We start from the raw sequence: 21,307 nt of genomic DNA, 5'->3' as shown, positions 1-21,307 counted from the left end.
TTGTTTTTCTTTAGAAAAGAGTTTTATTGGTGGCTATTCACTGAGCAGAGTCTTCGAGTGCATTTTGGCAGTACGGTGCGTCTGTTGCGGGCGGCCAGACAGTCAAGATGGTCACATGCCAGAGGCTCCCAGGCCCATGCTCGCCGCGTGGCTCATGCACGGCAGCGTCTGCACAGCTTTGGGGAAGTCATGTGTGACAATCCGCCCGTTCTCCCCGCCGCTACCATTCCCACTCATCCTGGTCAGCGTGGAGCAGCGCATGGCGTCATTGATGGATTGCTGGGATGGAGACACAACAGTGTTAGACAGGAATACGGAAACACGCGCAGGACTGTTTGAAAGATGCTCAATTTTAGTAGGAGACAGTAAAAGATGATTTAAGCATCTGCCTAATGGAGTATGCACATTGCCATGTGATGACTGGATAATTAGTTAGACAACATTTGTGAAGTGAACTAATCTGCAGGCCTATGCCAACAGATTTCCATCTTTTGGGTTTCCTTACTGTAATTGATCAGCATGGTGGCTTGGGGGGGGGGCACAACACAATGCCTTTAGCAAAGCAAACAGATGAAACACTAATGAAACTTTTCCGATAATGATGCATTTTGGGAAACAATCCAATATTAGCCATATTGCTATTAAATAACAACATTTGCTCTACCAACCTACCAATTCCACAACACGGGCTCATTGGGAAAATGTGCCTACCTACCTACATTTGTACAAAACTCCAAAAATGTACCTATACATACAATTCACTGCAGTTTCCAGCTGAAACGTCCACTAGTGGCAATAAAACGGTGACAAATTGTATTACTTTTGGCATATTATCAATATAAAACTGAATGCTTATTTAGCGACACTCACTGGACATTTCACTTTAAAAGTGATGCAAAACATGCAAGAAGCTGCAAAATATTTAGCAGAAATGTCACCACAGGCACGTTTTTCCAATGAGCTCGGGTTGCAATTCCTTGCTTTACTACCCATAACTGTACTAAGCACTTGTGTTCAAAGCTATGGGAACGAACCGTATTTGCATTAAAGATGTGTTGTGGGCTAATGCTGTTGTGTTGTCAAGTTTTAATTGCTTGGCTAATGCTGTTGCATTGTGTCCCCCAGGACCACTGTATTTAGGCACTCAAAACCAAAGCTGACACTGTAAAGCATCTCTGACGTGGGTAGACAATAAACAGTCTTGATAGGCATGTAACACGAATTTAATTTGCTACGGTGGTGTGGAAGTGAGAAATGTCATCGTTTTATTGCTGCTGTTGTGAAGAGCAATCTGCGATTGTAGTCGCAGCTAGTGGGCCTGAAACCAAGGCTAATGATGTGTCCCTTTAAATCGCATTTTTCCAATCTAGGAATGATTTCATTGCCCTACACTTCAGTGCGTTGGGGGATGAAGTTATACGCCTGATGCAGACTAATTAGTTCGCCTATAATTACTCAGATTCCTGCTCGCCTAATATGAAAAATGGACAGCTGTGAAATGTGACTTCTGTCAATTGAATTAACAAAGCAAATCTATATTAATCTTTGCTATTATAATATTACACGAGTGTGTAATACCCAGCTAAACTTGTTACAAATCCTACTTTGGGTAATTGCCTGTCATAAAGATACTTATTACAAAAATCACACTGAGGTGTGATCTATATGTGCAACAGATTACATTTATTGGGGACCTTTTTTTTGCAATGGGGTTTCTTTGATTTGTCAGTCTGGCCTGTTAGGGAAGCTTGTTTTTGCCATAGGATAAAAAAATAGATGTAGTATGTAAATTCTGAATTCTGAGAAAAAATTCAGAATAGTCAGTTAAAAAGTCGCAGTTACCTTTTTTTTTTTTTAATCCACTGTGGAAACAGGCTTCCATAGGCCTGTAGATTGCTTGTTTATGATAGATACATTTAATCAACTATGCATTAGCAAAAGTACGTTAGGTAAGATCTGACATGGGTCTTATTGTATAAAGGAGCACACGAGCTGACTGATGCATAATCATGAGTGTAGACTGACTATTTTTGGAGTCATGGTGGAAAACAGAGACCTGCAGGGTCTCCGGGGAACACTTGCTCTGTTTAATGGATGAACAGAGACACGATGTGTATAAACAAAGCTCTAGTCTATGGACAGAGCGGCTAGCGGACAACGGGAAACTGAGGGAGAAGGAAATAGAGGGATAGAAAGAAATAATGAGAGATTAAATTAGAGTATTTAATAGGGCTGTCAAGATGTAGTTTGCATGCTTGCATACACTAACTATTAAAAATAAATTATAAAATAATAAAAACTATTTTTAATATATTAATTTAAAAATAATTACTTACAATAAATATTAAAACATTAATAAAATATTGTCTATTAAATTTAATAATATATTACATTTGGGGACATTTTTAGCAAATATATTTTGATTAACATTATTAAATAATCATATTAAAATATTTATTTTAATTATTTTATAATTAATGTTTTATTTATTTACATTTTTGACAGCCCTACTATTAAAATAGAAGTGTAAGAGACAGAAAACGAAGAGGTGAGGAGAAACGGATGATATTGAAAGTGGGCAGCAGAAGCTTTGAATCTGGAAACGGTTAGATGGGGGGCAGGCTAGACTGTTACGTGGGCAGGATGTGGCCTAGGTCTCTGCAGTACTCGAGGTTCCTACCCCAGAGTGCTTTATATCTTAACAGTGTCGGCACCGTACAGGCCGTAACTCTGCAGCTCAGTGTAGCTGCTGTCTAAGGCGGTGCAGTGAAAGGCCTGAGCGGCCCGCTCAGACACCTTCATTCTGTGGGACTCTGTTCTGGACTTGTAGCAGAACTCCACCAGGGCCACCAGCATGGCCAGACCCAGACCACCGATCAGAATGTAGAAAACCCCAGCCACATTGCTGAGGCTAAGAGCACTGGTCTTGTCCTACAGGAGAAGGAAAAATGTCTTAGATGAGAGTTACTGGATAAAATTGTAACAAATTCATACGGACAAAGACAATAGAAGCATTCCTATACATTACATATACACATTTATGCATTCATCCAACAATCTAAACATATACAGTGAATATAAAAGCTAAAATGAGAACTATCTTGAATAAAGTGCAAAAAATCCTGTGGCACCAAATGTAGTGCTATAATCATTTGCTTAAAATGTTTCCTGCTCATCTGAGTATAAAATATCATGAATATTGATGAATTTAAATATTTATTTTCTGCTTTGGACTACTGAACTTGCATTATTGCTAAATTATATTCATAAAGAAATATTCATTATGAAAATCCAATTATGTTAACTTATGTAACTAATATAATTTTAATAATAAATACTAGTATTAAATACTAATAATATCATTCAACATTATTACTAAATTCTATTATAATATTAACTAGTACATACAGTTATATAATGTTAATACAATTATATAAAAATGACTGGTATAACTACTATAGGTTAAACGCATGTTAAAATATTGGACAAATTGTCATTTAAAATTTAAACTGTCAAATTTAATTTAAAATTAGGAACATGAAATTTAAATTTGTTAAATTTAATTTACAATTACGAACATGCATTTATGCACTAACACTGGCAGTCTGTGTCCACCTTCAACTAATTTTTCACTTATTAAACCTGCTAATTAGCATCTTCACTAATTTACAAGCTACTAAACAATCACATACAATATCACAGCTGCAAATTATGATATTAGAGGTTGGCACCCATGCAGCCCAGGTCATTAATCTAAGGAGATTTGGATTTGTACTTAATCAAAAGTGATATAATAACAGTCTTGGTGTGGAATCGGTTCTCTAAGAAAGGCCCATAAGAGAGGTGTGGTTTCGTCTGTGTGTGCCATGCAGGTGGGTTTGGTGGGGTGGGGGTGTGTGTCGGCCGGGGCCTATGACAGCACAGACAGCTGTCCATTGGGTTTGCATCCAAATACATGCATACTCCAAGGGCAGACAGGAGGGAGAACACAGAGGCTGAGGACCACAAGGGAGGCTTGACTCTTACAGATGATCAGAGCAATATGACCAGACTCTCTCCAGAGCTCCATTCAGACCACCAGGCTATTTTAAACAAAGTGAGTGTATTATACAGTGAGTCATCCAGTCTATAATAATGGCCTTTCTCTTCATGGCTCCTAGAGCTAGACATACTATTATTTACACTTGAATTAATAATATAAAATGTATCAGATTTAAGGTGTGTATATACTGTATATGCAAAAGGTAAATGGAAAAACAACTGTCAGCATATTAAAAAAACAAACAAAACACATCTATTTAACCATGCTGCCAAAATGTCTAAATCTATTATAAACATACACCTAAAGTCTGTAATTTATGACGGTACAAAATAATGGTTGGAAATGTTCTGAATAGTATACTAATATACTACCTCTTCAGTTTAAGAAATTGGTAAATTTTTACAGCAAGGATGCATTCAATCTATCATAAAAGTGACAGTAAAGACTTTTATAACGGTACAAAAGATTTCTATTTGAAAATTTTAATTTAAATCTATTTTGAACAAACTTTTTTGAACTTCATCTATCATCTATCTATCTATCTATCTATCTATCTATCTATCTAATGGATATACTCATTTTTAAATGTGTACAGTGCTAAAGTTTATTTATTTACTTATTTTGTATGCTATTTATTATTATTCTGTTTATTATTATATTTGATATATTTTCATTTTGATTCATTGTGGGAGAATTTTGCAATTGCATTAAGCTCTTTGTTAATGCTTTGTAAAAAATTACAAATAAATACAAAAATAAAATAAATATTAAGCAGCATAACTATTTCCAAAATGGATAATATTATGTTTCTTTAGCACCAAATCAGCATAACATGTTTTCACACAAAACGTATAAAATAACAACATTTTAACAAAGCAAAAATGCAGTTTCTACTTCCAAAATGTGTCCTCTGGCTTCCTAAATGAAAGAATACAACCCTGGAGAGAGAGTAAGAGCCGTCCATGTCCAGATTCCTAACTGAACCTTCTGGAAGGGTACTGAGAGGGCTAAACTGAAGGGAACAGAGCAGGACCAAATATGTGAACTGACCTTTCTTCCGGAGTCCTTGCTTCCACACTCCCCCTTATCGTACCACCATTTGTTTTTCAGTTTGTCTAAGACGGCTTGCTCACTGAGTTTCAACACCGCTAGGTTAACTGGGATTCTTCAACCAGGAAAATAACATAAATAACATTATCCATGTTATTTTATGTTATTCAGCACACATTAAACACATACCCATCAATATCAACTCAATTGTTCTGTTTCTTTTTCTTTTTTAATTGACTGCACACATATCAGAAACATGTTGGTAGTTCATTGTAAAAGTGATATGGGTTAATACTCCATCTAGCGATGCTTCCTTGCTCCCTGCTGCAAGATGTGTATTATTATATCACTTTGGGTAACCGGCAGACCGCAAACACTCCGCTTGGAATAACGTGAACGTGGTCAGCTATTATTGACCAGTTGCCATGATATGCGATAATTTGTTAAAAATGTACTTTCTATTTATTAGTCAGCCAAAATGTGTAAGTAGTAAGTTCAGTTTAGGACAGATTGTTTCGGTCTAGAGTATTTAGTCGGCGTGAGTTGCCGGTTACCCCCCATGGTAGTGGTGGTTTTACCCGCTGGGTTTGTCACATTGGGGCTGACCTTGGAATCACCTCCTCCGCTGCCACACTCTCCCTTGTCGTACCACCATTTGTTTTTCAATTTGTCCAACAGGCCTTGTTCATTCAGTTTTAACACTGCCAGGTTTACTGGGTTTCTTGAAACGATAACGAAATAATATTTTGGTCAGTGTCAGCCCAGATAAACCATTTCAGAGACAGCGTGATGGGAGAACAGACTCAGAATGGTTTGAACACAACAGCCACTGCTCTATGTAGGTTGGAATGTTAAATACATGGCATTCGCAGTGGTTTTGCCCCGAGTCTGTATATAAAGTATGTTAACATGTGTATTAATGGAAAACAATGCGTTTATTAGTGGCCTTTGTGAAAGACAGGTTTTATAAAGCCAGGAACAAGACTTCTTTAGATAGAGGAGAAAAGCAGATGTCGTTAGTGTTTAGTGTCCACTTTTGGCTCTTCCCTTTTGGGGAATGTAACAATGTGAATCGAAAACAACAGCCTGGAGACATTAGATTAATTCTTAAAGAGATAGTTCATTCCAAAATAAAAACTCACACTTAGACCAAACTCTTTCTTTCTTTGATCTGTCAAATACAGAAGGATATGTTAGGCAGAATGTTCACGCACACAATGGAAGCAAATGGTGACCAAGGACTGTCGAAATACAAAAAGCACCAAAACAGTAGTTCATACTGTGCACTATATTCCAAGTCTTCAGAAGTTGTGCGTTGCCACAAATCTCATTTGTGCAAATGGTTTGAACTACAGCTCTCAAAACTAGCATAATTTCTTGTTAGTATAAAATGTGGATTTTAACAAGTTAATAACAAGTTAACATGCAATACAATCCATGTCTGTCATTCATATATGACATGAACGTGTCATTTTTGAGGAGTGTGAATGTGAGTGTGACTGTCTGCTTAATATCTGCTAACACTTTATTTTGATGATCCCAACACTGACTAAAAGTAACCCTGTAAGTACATACTGACTTGTTCTACTAACCCTAACCTTAAAGTCTACTAATACTCTATTAATACTCAAATGAGAGTTAGTTGAAATGTAGTTTCAAAGTTACTTATACAGTAGTCAACAGAATGTCTAAAGGGGACCATCAAAATGAAGTGTAACCAAATGTGCTCTAGAACCTGGAGTATTGCATTAGAGGTAATTTTAGCCTCAGATGTCATGTCCATGGACCTTCTTATGGAAGAAGAAAGCGGCTGTGTTTAAAATCGTGACAATAAGCGCTGATCAGGATCAATTAAATGCTGGATTTTTTTAAAAGTATGTAAAGTTCACATCACCATTGTTGCAGTAAACTAGCACAACGTTCTTGAATGAATAATTTATTAGATGCATGTCACATGGACTACATTTATGGTGATTTTTGTCAGTTTTGGAGCTTGGTCACCATTTACTTTCATTGTTTTGAAAGGAGCAGCATGAACATTATACTAAAGTTGTCTTAGCTTCAAAGAAGCAATACCATTATTTGACCAACATGTTTTTTAAAATGTTTTTATTTTAATCCCACTGCCCCACATGACTGATATGTGGAACCACATCTATAAAGCGTCTATCTCTTCATCTCTTTTCATCTACTCTTTCATTCTCAGGTCTTGAACACCCTATACAGTTCACAAACGTACATCTCCTCACGACTATGTAACAGACTGGCCAATCTGCGTCGCGAGCAAATGTCGTGTGCAGCTCTGTACAGTTGCATCTCAATAAATTAGAATGTCGTGGAAAAGTTCTACTTCAGTCTGTGTGTATTGAATTTATTTAATACACGAGTTTCACAATTTGAGTTGAATTACTGAAATAAATGAACTTTTCCATGACATTCTAATTTATTGAGATGCACCTGTATGTGTAGGAGAGTGATTGTCTGGCTTGATAAAACCCAGGAATTCTTTCTAATCCCAGAAGTACCAGACAGAAAGAAGTCAAAGAGTGTCTCAGAAATGAGGAACAAACAGCTACATTCAGTTTGATGAGCATTTGCTTCAGGAGGTGGCAGTGCTTATGGTGAGATGATTTTATTGACTAAACTCAGAGAATGGGCACAGATGGATAGAGATAAAAGGGCACACACATCAGTCTTTAGGGCTGTCGCATCTTGACTGAAAAACAAACCGATTTAAGGTATCAGTTGGAGATAAGACAAGGAAAATGTGGAACAGCTGTCGAAATGCACCAAAACAACTGATTATTTCTTCAGTCAGTAAATTAACCCATAAAACAGAAAGTGAAGTAAAAAGTAAAGAAAGTTCAAAAGCTCAATTAACATCATCTTAGTTAAGAAATTGTTCATTAAAGCATGATGAGGCTAGCAGACCGTAACATCAGATAGTGAGGTGTAAAAAGATCTTTATTAAAGGCTATGATCAGTGTCATTAAAGCTACATTTACATTGTAATGGCTCATGCACAGATCTCACATCCAATTTTTTTTTTGTCCTGTTACCCGAGATTTTACATTAACCAAGAAGATGCTTTAAAATGCAATTTAAATGTTGCATTTAAAAATTATTTATTGTTTTATTTATTTTTATAATCGATTTAACTACATTTTAAAAATGAATTAAGTTAAACAGTTGAAAGTTTAGTCAATCTGATTGTTAGAGATTTCTAATCTTAAAATCTTTAAATCTCAAAGAAATAATGTAGAAATCAATGTATTTTTCACAGATTAGGGGATTAAATTATTTTAAAGTATTTTAAGTTTATACATCGATAAGATGCTAAAAAGTTAGGCGTTTTTGCACCTAACAATATTTGATCTGTGCCAGATGTCTATAAATAATAAAGTTAATTGACAGTGTAAAAAAATTTGCGGCCAAAAAAAGCTAAATTTAGTGAAAATGCATAGAGCATTATGGTATATTTTGACAACTGCAGCACATGATTAGTCCAACAAATCATAACTCAATCTAGATGTTCACATAAGATTCTCAGTGTCTACCAATTTTGACAAAGAGAGCAAATTCTCCCATTGGCTTCCACGTGATGAAGTCACACAGTAGATGCCCATATAGCATATACCAGTACATGTAAACACGTGTCAGTATGGGAGTCGCTCTCTCTCAAAATCAGATATACACTGCACAGCTGGTAACTCACTAGAGAGAGAAACACATTCATGAATTCATTTCCAAGCCTCTTTCACTCTTGCTGTCACAGTAATGGCTAGCTAGTACTGAATTTAATTTGAGTCCTGCCCTAGGTGGCAAGATGGAAGTCAGTCATTTACATCTTGTATCTGATGTCTCTCTCCCACTCCATCCACGCTCTCCCCCTGTTCGCTTTGCTATAAGGTGACCCAAAAAAATGACTGTACAATTGCTATGAGGTCGTTTCCCCAAGGAGCTTATCTTATTAGAGAGAAATGAAGTTATTGAGGTTATTTCAACAGCTCCAAATTGCCCTTGCGAGGCCCTTTGCACTGCAATGAATGTAATATCATGTGGGCCATGGTGCATCAGTCAGATGGGTATGTTCAAGCACAAAAAATGTGACGTTAATGATGGTGGCGAACAATTGAAATAACAACCGTTCACCTTATATTGCAGAGAATATAAAAGAAACGTGTTAATGTCGACATTCATCTTCAGAAGTGGCTTGCATAAGAATAACAACTGATTGCCAAATTTCTCTCATGCGCAAGTCACTCTGTGAGGAGACTCAACCTATACCTATAGCTTCAAAGAGCCTGTCGCTGTCTCAATGGGCTCTGCTAAGCGGAGCTGCTGTTTAATGAAAGAACGGCAAACACACGTGTTTCCTAAAGAGCTTCTGAAGAGGGCACATCATTTTCCTGCCATTTCTTATGCAAGCACTTCTGGTGGAGTGTGCTGAAAACCCCTTCAAGCAACATGAGGTACGGGCGGGATTTTGAACAGCTCCACACAAGTATGTACACCTACACAACAGCATCTTCTGTTATAGCAGAGGCTGCTTAGTACAGTACTTCCACCCTCGCCTTTGGTTCAAAGGATGGCTTATTTAATGATGTCACGTATAGCCATTAAAAAGTCCTTCAAAAAAGAGAAACCAGGCAAGTTTACTGAACAGCCGCATCACTTTGGCAAAAGCCTGCATCTTATTCATAAACCACCCGCATAAACCATCCAGGTGTTAAATTTGGCGCTGCGCAGTAAGTCATTCTCAGCACAATTGCGTTGTTTTTCTATGTAAATTAAGCTTATTATAGAATGTGTCTTGTTTGCAAAACTCAGCAATATTTGCCTGCAATCGTGTCAGCAAAAATTAATCAAATGATGGAGAAGAGCACATATAGACTATGCAGTGTACTCAAGCACACTTGGCATTTTAAAGAGCTGATTTAGATGTCAGGACTGCAGTGATAGAGTAATGCTGTACAGATTCAGTAAAGTATGCCAGATTGCATTAGTCTGCTGTGTCCTTTATAACCTAGTACTCAGAACTGGCTTGCAAGTTTACGAAATGCAGTATGAAAATGGATAGTCACCCATAACCCCTATAGTACTGTATCCAGCCTCTACCACAACTGAATCACCATCAGAAGTTAGTTAAGCAATGGTTAAATCCATACAGTTAGCATACAGTGGACAGCTGGCTTTACCTGAGAGGGGATCCTTTGGGGGTGGCGATGCCATAGCCTTTGGAGTCCAGGTTTCCTCCGACCTTCATAGTGTCACAGGGTTTGCGCTGCTCGATGTACTCGTTCATGGTGGACTCCAGCAGGTAGGCATACTTCCCTTTGGATTTCCTCACCCGTATAACTCCTTCATCTGTGGTTTTCACAAACACTGAGGGGTCTGCAGACTTCATATAAGACCACATCTTCTCAAAGACTGCGATCTTTGATCTCTAAATGAGGAAAGAAGGTAAAATATTATACATTTACAAATATCCTTTTTTTTAGGTTGACACTTCATGTCTCCTCTTACCCTGAAGAACTCTTTGGTGGAGCCGGCATCTAGAGTCCCATACGCAATCTCAGTCTGTTTGGCCAGATCCTCTGCACTCTCGATGGGTGACACCATCCTCTCCACTGTGAGAAAAGCAGCTAGGTTGGCTGTGTATGAGGAAATGATGATCAGAGTGAAGAACCACCACACACCACCCACGATACGGCCAGAGAGAGACCTGTGGAAACGCAATTACATACATATATAGTGGCTTCAATAAGTAAACTTATGTACACATAAAACACGTGTATTATAAAACCAAACATCAAAACAAGTAGCATTTATTTAAAAAAAATATAGTGCAAAACACACTCTTGGTTTACAAATATGTGACCCTGGACCACAAAACCAGTCATAAGTAGCACGGGTATATTTGTAGCAATAACCAACAATACACTGTATAGGTCAAAATTATTGATTTTGCTTTTTATGCCAAAAATCATTAGGATATTAAGTAAAAATCATGTTCCAAGATATTTAGTAAATTTCCTACCATAAATATATCAAAACTTAATTTTTAATTGGTAATATGCATTGCTAAGAACTTAATTTGGACAACTTTAAAGGTGACTTTCTCAATATTTAGATTTTTTTGCACCCTCAGATTCCAGATTTTCAAATAGTTCAAATAGTATTGTCCTATCCTAACAAACCATACATCAATGGAAAGCTTATTTATTTATTTATAATTATACAGTTTTCAGATGATGTATACATCTCAATTTCAAAATATTGACCCTTATGACTGGTTTTGTTGTCCAGGGTCACATATAAAACAATAGATGTACTGTGCAAAATGAAACATGTAAATCCTTAGCAAATGTAAAAATGCATATCAATTTTTTTGAAGTATACATATAATACTATAATGTCTAAATTCACGTATACAGCATTTAAAAGATAGATTTTAGTTTTAAGTTTTTCTTTTTAATTTGCACTACGGTTTAAAAGTTTGGGTTCGGGACAATTTTTGAAAGTCTGCATTTATTTGATCAAAACTACAGTAAAACAGCAATATTTTGAAATACTATTACAATTAAAAATGTATTTATTCTACTTTAATACATTTAAAATGTAATTTATTCCTGCGCTGAATTTTTATCAGCCATTACTCCAGGCTTCACAGTCACTTTCCTTCAGAAATCAGCCATTTCAGTCATTTATTGGTTATCAGCCATAACCTGAACATAATTATCAGTTTATCAGCCAGGATTTTATTCAGGAAGAGCTGAATATTTTGTATCTGTTTTGCTAAAACAATTCAGAGAAACTAATGGAAATCACATGCTCAAATGGAGATCCATTATGAGTTTATCCGGTGTATTCATTCAAAAAAATCAAATTCCCATTCTGAGGAGCACTGAACATTTTCTACATCCTAACCGTATTACAAACGCTGGCCTGCGTGTAGCTTCTTCATGCACACGTTGATGCTTACAGTGGTCAGAGGTCTAGTCTGTTTGATACACTGCTCTCCGTCTCCACTCAGCTATAAACTCTTAGTGAAATGTGCTGAAACGAGATAAAGCCCACCACAATGCGACTCACCAGCAGCACATTAATCTCACTTTTAGAAAGTTACCAGTATGTTAAATGAATATATGCATATTAATTGCCAGGGATTAATGGTGATGAGAGCACTCAGCCACCACTGTAATAACACTTTAACCAATAATAATGAAAAAAAAAAAGGTGAAAAAAAAAACAAAACCCAGATTTGCCCAAATCCCCAAGGAATCCCTCTCTCGCGAGTCTCAGCAGCGTACAACAAGAAACAGTGTGTGAAAAAGGTTCCAGGGAAAGTAGTTGTTCGATATGTGTGGTGGAACAGGCAAAGCTGCTCAGATAAAACACGTAAACAAAAACAAACGCACGGTTTAATCACTTAAGCTGGGAGGAACGCGGAACCCGGCGAGATGAAAGGCTGACGAGATGGCAACAAACAGAAATATGAAAAGGCAAGAACCTGTGAACCCTGTGAATGTGCAGTGATTGTCAAAAGAGCGAATAAATGTATATATTTAACAGAATGAGCATAACGAATATTTCATTTTATTCTTCAAGGGCTGTACTGAGATATCGCCGGTAACAAATTCCAATTTCACAAGGTTAAAAAAAGGAAGAACAATTTCACCCCTGGCCAAATCTTGAATCCAGAACACCATGCGACAAGAATATTTTTTAAACCAGACCTTTGGGGTTGGGCTCTAATCCCATGACCCGAATGAAGCTCAGGCAGGCATATGAGATCAGTTTAACATCTCTGAGGGAGTTCTAGAAGGTCTACCTGCAGGCCTAGAAGGCATAAACAAAACCAGGGCTGCTCTCCCCTGAGTTCCTGGCAGCCGGGCAGCATAATCCTCTCTCTCTGCTGGAGTAAAGACCAGGGTAACTGTGTACATGGTGAATCCACCTTGATAGGGGGTGGCCTGGATAGTCAACAGGTCTATTGAGATTGATTTATAAACCTGAGACTCTTATTCATGTCTATTTTTCATTTTCATTGTGTGAAATGTGTTTACAAATATAGCTGTGTACAGAAAGCTATGTAAGTTTAACACTAAGTGTTACACTAAATCTAGTGTAAGATGGGAAATTTATTCGCTGAATGGTTTAGTACACAGCAGTATTATAATGTAATGACGCTGGTAAATCAATATTCAGCGTGACCAGGCTACACCGTGAAAGTGATTCACGACAGGACCTGCCGAAGTGTGTTGAGTTAGTGCTAAACTGGTCTGATGAAGATGCTGATGTGTTGTGTCTGCTATTTATTCAGTCTCATAATTCATATCAGCTAATTACCCTTAAATACACGATACATATTCTGACAAATACAGCATGCCATATTTACAACCGCCAAATAACAAGATAATCAAATGCGAACGCATACTGAAGTACATTTATCTTAGAAAATAGAATGGATAATTCAATACTAAATTATGTCTTTGATTAGTAATTTCAGTAGTCTCCGTATTGTGATTTAATAAGTGCTTGATAATTGAAACACTGAACAATGCTGCACACAGTAAATGTGACACACCTTACACTTACGTTACACTGACAAAAGATGAAATAAACTAGATGAAAAACGATTTAATGTCTAAAATAAAATAGATTAACTATCTTATTAGAGATTAACTTAAACCTAAAAAATGTAAACATTAGAAATTTTGCTTTTGCAAATAAAAGAAAATAAGTTTAAGCTGAGGCACTAAATTTACTAAAACTGAAATAAAATAAAGTAAAGCTAAATTGAAATATTTAATAAAATACAAACTAAAAATGACAAATGCATAAAATGACTAAAACTTAAAGCAAAACTAAAATGAAACTGAAAATATAAAAAAGGTAATTTAAAATCATAATAAATACTATAATAGTATATAAATTATACTAAAATAACATTGGTAACTATAAACTTTTGCATGTTACATAATGATTAAAAGATATGATGATTAAAAGATTAGAAATAAAATTAATATATTTTCATATATTCATATTTGAATGTATTTTTTAAATTTAATTGTAATATTTATTATTTTTTAACATAATATTCTCTTGATTTACATAAGCACATTTATACAGAGATACAGGGACCCACAGTTTTTGAGCAATAATTATATATTTAAAAGGCTTTGCTCGGCCACACAGCAAAGAAAAAAATAGCCGGCAGTGAAGCCGGCAGAGTAAAAAAAAAAAAAAAAAAAGGCTTTAAGCTCAAGCAGAAGTCTTTGCCAAATGGCTGTATCAGCAGAATGAATGAAAACACAATTAATGCATAGTAATCCTTATATAGCCCGTGCCCACTTAAAGTATGTGCATTTTAAGCAAATCAGTTAATCACCTAATTAATATTCATGAGTCAAGCTAATAATGTTGATGTCTCCCTCCCAGTTTTCAGATAATTCCTAAACCCATGCAAAACATCAGCGGCCTGTGAAAACCCCCCAAGTCAAACTCTGAAAATATACCACAGGCAAAATGTGCACAAGAGGCTGGGGCACCAGAAATTCAAAGCTGGCGGAGGGAACTGCAGCTCACAGCTCTGATGTTGTTTGACAGCTTTTGCCAGGCACTGTTTGAGCGGTGTGAAGCTGACACACTGATCTCATTCCTGGTCACATGTCAAAATCTCTCCGTGCTTAAATCCACACCGCCACCTCTTCTTCCTCACGAGGTCAGTATTTACGCTCTGCATATATGGAATGAGATGATTATGCAAATGGCGTTTACAGCAAATGACTGCAATTATACGAGAGAAAAACTGTGAGAGATTTCCCTAATGTCTGCAAAATATGCTCATTTCTCAAGCACGTGTATGTGACTCTGTATGAAACTGCTGTGGTTTATTTGTGCACTTTTAATTTCATAAATCTCACAGATCTTTTTAAAACAAGCTTGGCTCAGAGTCTTGTATTTAGATGGATGTGTAAGTGTCTTAAGAAATCAATTTCTGAGATAAAGCTACCCTCCCATGTTATATAAATTATAGCCATAAACACACACACACACACACACACACACACACACACACACACACACAGTACATATCCAGAACCAGCATTAGACACATATTCATCTACAAAACACAAATCACCCACTGATAAATCATAACAACCAATCTGTAATGAAACCCATATGTCCTCATGACTTTACACACACTAATATAGCACATAAAACAGGTTTAAATGCATAGCGTACATTTCATTGACTTGTCAATGACATTTTCTATATCAAAATCTATCCCTCACACATTTTCATCTTTTACATTTTCTTTACTTTGTATGTTTATTAAGCAAATTTCCTCCACTGGCTGTTTCCCTGTAGGTAATATCAGCTTTTATTATTCTTGTCAGGACATTTGGTCCCTATAATGTAGGCTAAAGCTACTTCACACACACTTCTCTCTCTCTCTCTCTCTCTCTCACACACACACACACACACTCAGTCAGCATTGCTCTCACACTGTGAGCTGTGCCACTCCTGAGGAAACACCCATGTCTTTCAGCGTTGCCATGGCAGCACTCTCTTCTCTTCAAACAGGCGGCTGAGATGGGTTTTGTCACCGAGCAGCTTTCAGTCAACGCTGAACTGACTGAACCTCGTATATGGCCAAACAGTCCACTGTTTGTCCGCTGTATGTTTTTTCTTTTCATCTGTCTCTGTCATTGAATTGAATATCTGTTATTGTAAACTCTGTACTGTCTCTACCAAAGTCCCACACAGAAATGCTCTTTTACTGCCGATGATGTAAAGATGATAATACTGTATATCTAACATGTCACTTCAAAATAAGGTCTCATTTGTTAACATTAATCATTGCATTAGTTAACATTAACTATAAGCAGTGTATATACAGTATATATAATGTATTAACCTTTGTTAATCTTAGCTAATAAAAATACAATTATTCACTGTTCATGTTCTTTCAGTGCATTAACTAGATTAACAACATTTGATTTAAAAAAATGTTAGTAAATATGGAAATGAACATTAAGAAAGGTTATTAATAAATGCTAATAAATTCTGCAGAAGTATTGTTCATCACTAGTTCATGTTAACTAATGTTGAAAAATTGAAGTCTGAAAATAAAAAGGTATTCTCATTTTTTTTTAAAGTATATACGAAATGATATGCATAATTTAAACATCAATCTGCATTGCCAAACAAATATAACTGTGATAATGGATATAATGTGGGGGGAAATATTCTGTTACATCTGAATCATTTCAGGAGTACAATATCTTACAATTCATTATCAAATTCTGAAGTATCTTGATCTAAATTGATGGTAAAAACATTTGTGTTTAAAAAAAGATGCAGAAAAGTCTGTAAATCAATACATAAAAAGGTATGCCCTTAAAGTATACCTTCAAAGAGAATTCATCAAAAAACACAGCAAACACCAAATATCATGTGTGTAATCATAAATAGGTATTACAATGTACTGGTACAAATATTTAAAGGCATAGTTCATCCAAAAATTGTTTTGTTATAATTTACTCATGTTGTATAAACCTGTTTGACTTTCTTTTCACTGCACAACACAATGTAGTTAAAAAAATCTTTAAAAAAAATATTTCATATTCCACGGAAGAAAGAAAGTCATACAGGTTTGGTATAGCATGAGGTTAAGTAAATAATTTTTGGGTGCACTATCCCATTAAGAAATGATATAACACATTCTTTTGTGTGTTATTTGATAAATAAGAGTGCAGGATCAACCATTGTATTAGGTTAATGCTACATGGAAAATATAAGTTTATTAGGGAAAGTAGAATCTTTAATAAAGCTATGGATTTTGGGCATGTCTTCATATCATTTCTGTTATTTCATTACCTGAAACAAGATAATAGCGCAGGCTGTTTCATTGATGTGAGGCAGATCATGAGCGCTTGGGTAAATATGCAGAACACTGGACACTGACTCAAGCAGTTTCTCTAAATAACTAATAAGCGATGTAACTCCTCAGAGGAAACGAAGAGAGAACTGCAAAACAAAGTCTAAGTGGAGTCCTCCAAGGACTGCTTCACTGAAGATAATTAAAAAGAAAACTGTTGCTGCTCCTGTTCTTATGTTCATTCTCTCTCTTCAGGAGGCCTGTTGCACAACGCAATAAAAAACAGACCTCATCAAACTTTTATCTTCCCCCAAAAAGCATGTCTGACAGTATCTTTTAATTCTGTCTTTATAGATCTTTGAATACGACACAATGGATTTAGCTAAAAGCAGCACAAAGAAGGAAAGAAATGTATATTGACAGACAAAGAATAATTTTAAGAATTGAAATGAAACATCCAGGAAACCAAGCAAGCGCCACAGTAGCATGAATATTACAACGACATGCTGAATTTAAACATCAATCTGCATTGCTAAACAAACATAATTGTTGTCATAATGGATAGAATGTGCATATTTCATTACGTCTGAATCTTTTAAGGAGTACAGTATCTTACAATTCATTACTGAATTTTTTAGATTGTTTGAAGTGTATTGATCACTGAAGACGAGTAATGATGCTGAAAATTCAGCTTTGATTATATATATTTTAAACTATGATTATATATTTAAAATTTAAGTAAATTAAAATTTTAATTAAATATTTTAATATAATTATAAAATATAATTATATTACAGTTTTTTAAATTGGTTTGGTACTATTTTCACAAATAAGGTGTACATTTTCAAAACTCTTAGTACAAAACTTTAAACTGATCACACTTGTAAGTTGTAACACCACTAGTCATTCTTTCAAGACCTGATCTCATGATTTCATTGTAGTTGCGCATATTTTCATTCCACATATTCATTGTTTCAAAACATAAGGTCATTGTGATATGTATTGAGAACATTTGGTTTAATCACCAACAGTAAGATCTTCTTTCAACTTAGTACTTGTAATAATCAGTTCATTCAAGAGCAAACAATGCAAGATTCATGTTTCAAATCACCTTTGTTGCTGAAATAATTACAGTAATACAGGCAATAACTGTCATGTTAGAAAATACACTTACATTACCTAACTTGCATATCTCACATAAAATCAATAATGTTTGTAAAAGTATTTATCCAGTGTGTTATCAAAAGGTGTGATGAAGGTATGACATGGCCATAAGCTTATGTACTCGTACAGAGTTTACTATCAATGCAGTAAATGTCCTCACTGTGCGATATGACTGAATCTATACTCTAGCTGAACTTTTTTTCAGATGAAGGGTGAGTTATAGTAATGTGCAGTCTTTACCAGGGTAATGCTTCTATATACAGTATCAAATGGCATAATGCAATGTAAAATGCTGTATTTGATGCCATCTGTCTCCCTTCTGATACATCTCTGATCAGTCCCTCTCCCTTGTGTCCTGCTATATGTTCACAAATAGCAAAACACACGGTTTTACAAACGAGGACGTCCTCAAAGGGAGGTTTTAAGTGATTTTGCCAAGTTTTGCTTACTTCTGGGTACCAATTTGTCCCCAAAATATGGTTACAGCAAGTAGGTACACACACACACACACAATATGTAGCTCACATTAAGCTATCGTATGGCTTCAGAAGTAACACAGAATAATTCGCAAAATCGAGAAAAAAAAGTAAAAAAATCTCGGATTTGCATCGGCTCTCTCTGACCGATACCCGATCCGAGAAAAATGGAACTATCGGAGCCGATACCCGATATGAATATCGGATCGGCGCATCCCTACTAATTATCACAGCGCTGCTCGTTTCCAAACGTTTATGAACACTAACGGTGTTGAAGCAATAAATCAATTAAACAGATTCTGATTCTAGAAGATTAGTTATTGAGGTGGGGAAGTTTCTTGAAACTTGATGTTTTATGTGTGTTTTTAGCATATTAAGTTTAAATGATTTTTAAAAAATGTAATGAAATGATTGAAGTCATGCTGTGGCTCCTTCGGATGTCAATCACAGTTGATGATGTTCAGAGCTGCTGAAGCTGCTCATAATTTACAGCAGTTCAGCTTTACAGTGTTTACAGCTACTAACTAACACTAGTTAACCACACGGAAGCTTTCTAACGTAGCTCTTATTTCACTGCTTTTAGCTGGATCCTCGTCTCAGTCGCTGTGATCTGCTCAAGACGTGTCACATTTGTCCTTGTTCGTCGCTGATGTATTTTTAATGTCTAATTTTGTGAGAACTAAAGATATAAGTGGCGGCGGCTGGTGTGATTTATTAAAGATAAAATAATCCAGGAGAGAGAATCCGCCGTAGATTGCAGCTAAAGCGTCTGATTTATTTAAAACGACTGCGACGGAGCGCCGCTCACATGCACTCAAACACTGAACTTTAACACGCTTAAACTGATGCACTGAAAGATACGCTTTACAGCTGTTTGCCCTGAGAGTTATGATTCAGAAGCAGTTCGGCCAAATTGGCCAGAGTACAATACACACATACACACACACACATGTTGTGTTTCCATGTTTTATGGGGACATTCCATAGGTGTAATGGTTTTTATACTATACAAACTGTATGTGCTATTGCCCTACACCAACCCTACACCTAACCCTACCCCTTACAGGAAACTTTGTGCTATTTCAGATTTTCAATACACTCCATTCTGTGTGATTTATAAGCGTTTTGAAAAGTGGGGACATGGGGTAATGTCCTGAAAAGTCACCTTCTCCTTGTAATTCCTATGTCATACCTTTGTCATTATACTAATTTATGTCCTCATTTGTCACAAAAACACGCACACACACATGCACGCACGCACGCACGCACACACACACACACACACACAAAAAATCACTTTTAGTGTAAAAATAATTAATTGCATTTGGTTATCCCTAAATTACAACCACGTTCTATAGAAACTATATATCTATTGAATCTATATCTATTGATGCACCAAATGTTTCACTGATTAACCATTAAGATGAGTTAGATTAAATAATAGACACATGTATTAAACTGAATGAGAAGTCATGCAAATGAAAAGTTTGCTAGTAAGAGCTTTCTGAAAGGCAGTTACTGTGAATGAAACATTTATATAGATGAAACACTTATTTTGTGTAGTGAAAAGGATATTTTGTGATTGTGTGAATTGTACTAACACAATTGAAAATATGCTGAAATGTTTGAAAAAAGTGCACTTTTGATGATCTGTTGTGATATTAGTATTAGAGTGTTGAAAATTGACCAATTGCTTGTGAAAATTGCGCCAAAGCAATTAAAAAAACGGTAAAATATATATATATATTTTTTCTTACACAATATTATTACTTTTACTGTATTTTTAATTAAATAAAAATAAATGAAACCTTGGTGAGCATTAAAGATTCCTTTCAAAAACATTTTAAAAATTTGCACATTTTTTGAAGCACAATAGCTGAAGCACAATAAACATCTAGGCTTCACATGATTTGCAGAACTTGTCCCAGCCACTTCATTTTTGTTATTCTCTGTATGACTAAGGGTCACTTAGTCATTCACACAAAGGTAGATGTGTCAAGTGAGCAAAGAAATGCACAAAAACCCTCTGAAAATGACGAGTAGAACAATATTTGATCCTCTACAAACTTAATCACTGTAGCAGGTGTGATGTGGGCCACTAGAGTGCGGTTGTGTGTGTCGGTGTAATGACGTTTGATGTGCCATTGTGGGCAGGGTGCTGGGAGGCATGGAATAGATCCTTGTCCTGTGAGAGCCATCATCAGTGTAAAAGGACCCATCAACCACTCAACAGCTAGATCCATTCTGCTCTTAGTACAGATCACCTGAACCGACCTGCTGTGCGCTTCTGTTACATAGATGAACAAAACGAGCCAAGTGACGGAAGTACAGCAGAGCTCAGAGGAGCAAACCAAGCATGACACAAGGGACAATGTGCTCTGTGACTGAAAGCATGTCATTTCTTTCTGGGGGCTGCGGGGGATTCCTGCCAGAGTCAATGAATCATGAAGTCACTGGGAAGATTTAGAAAAATGTACATATGTGAATCTGAACACTTAACTTTCATAACTAGTGCTGACAATCATACTGTAGTTCCTGTGGCACTAGGGATGCATCGATACCGATACTGGTATCTAACTAACAGCCTGTGTGAAATGTGCTAGGCTGTACTGTACGTGTCCCTCTCATTCTGCACCAGTACAAATACGTGCACGCGTTTCGAGTGCTTTGCTTGCTTCATGAGTGT

General features: G+C 36.1%; 1 protein-coding gene across 4 annotated transcripts in view; it reads right to left on the bottom strand.

Moving 5' to 3' along the window:
• Positions 1 to 107: 107 nt before the first annotated feature.
• The window catches only part of LOC107669094 (glutamate receptor 1-like), a 75,876-nt gene continuing 54,676 nt past the window's right edge, over positions 108 to 21,307 (bottom strand). Inside the window, exons 12-16 of one of the 4 annotated variants that reach the window (XM_016461205.1) lie at positions 10,619 to 10,817; positions 10,291 to 10,538; positions 5,699 to 5,813; positions 2,797 to 2,931; positions 108 to 279 (exon numbers count right to left, since the gene is read on the bottom strand). In XM_016461205.1, coding sequence (XP_016316691.1) covers positions 112 to 279; positions 2,797 to 2,931; positions 5,699 to 5,813; positions 10,291 to 10,538; positions 10,619 to 10,817 — 865 coding nt within the window. In that variant the 3' untranslated portion in view covers positions 108 to 111. Of the gene's footprint in view, positions 280 to 2,680; positions 2,932 to 5,092; positions 5,208 to 5,670; positions 5,814 to 10,290; positions 10,539 to 10,618; positions 10,818 to 21,307 lie in introns of those variants that run through there. The other 3 variants (XM_016461206.1, XM_016461207.1, XM_016461208.1) reach the window with 3 other exon arrangements.

Source organism: Sinocyclocheilus anshuiensis, unplaced genomic scaffold, assembly GCF_001515605.1.
Source record: "Sinocyclocheilus anshuiensis isolate Anshui unplaced genomic scaffold, SAMN03320099.WGS_v1.1 scaffold124, whole genome shotgun sequence".
In the NCBI taxonomy this organism is placed as follows: Eukaryota; Metazoa; Chordata; class Actinopteri; order Cypriniformes; family Cyprinidae; genus Sinocyclocheilus; species Sinocyclocheilus anshuiensis.
Note: the sequence above shows the minus strand (reverse complement) of the source record. Positions and strands in the feature narration are given on the sequence as shown.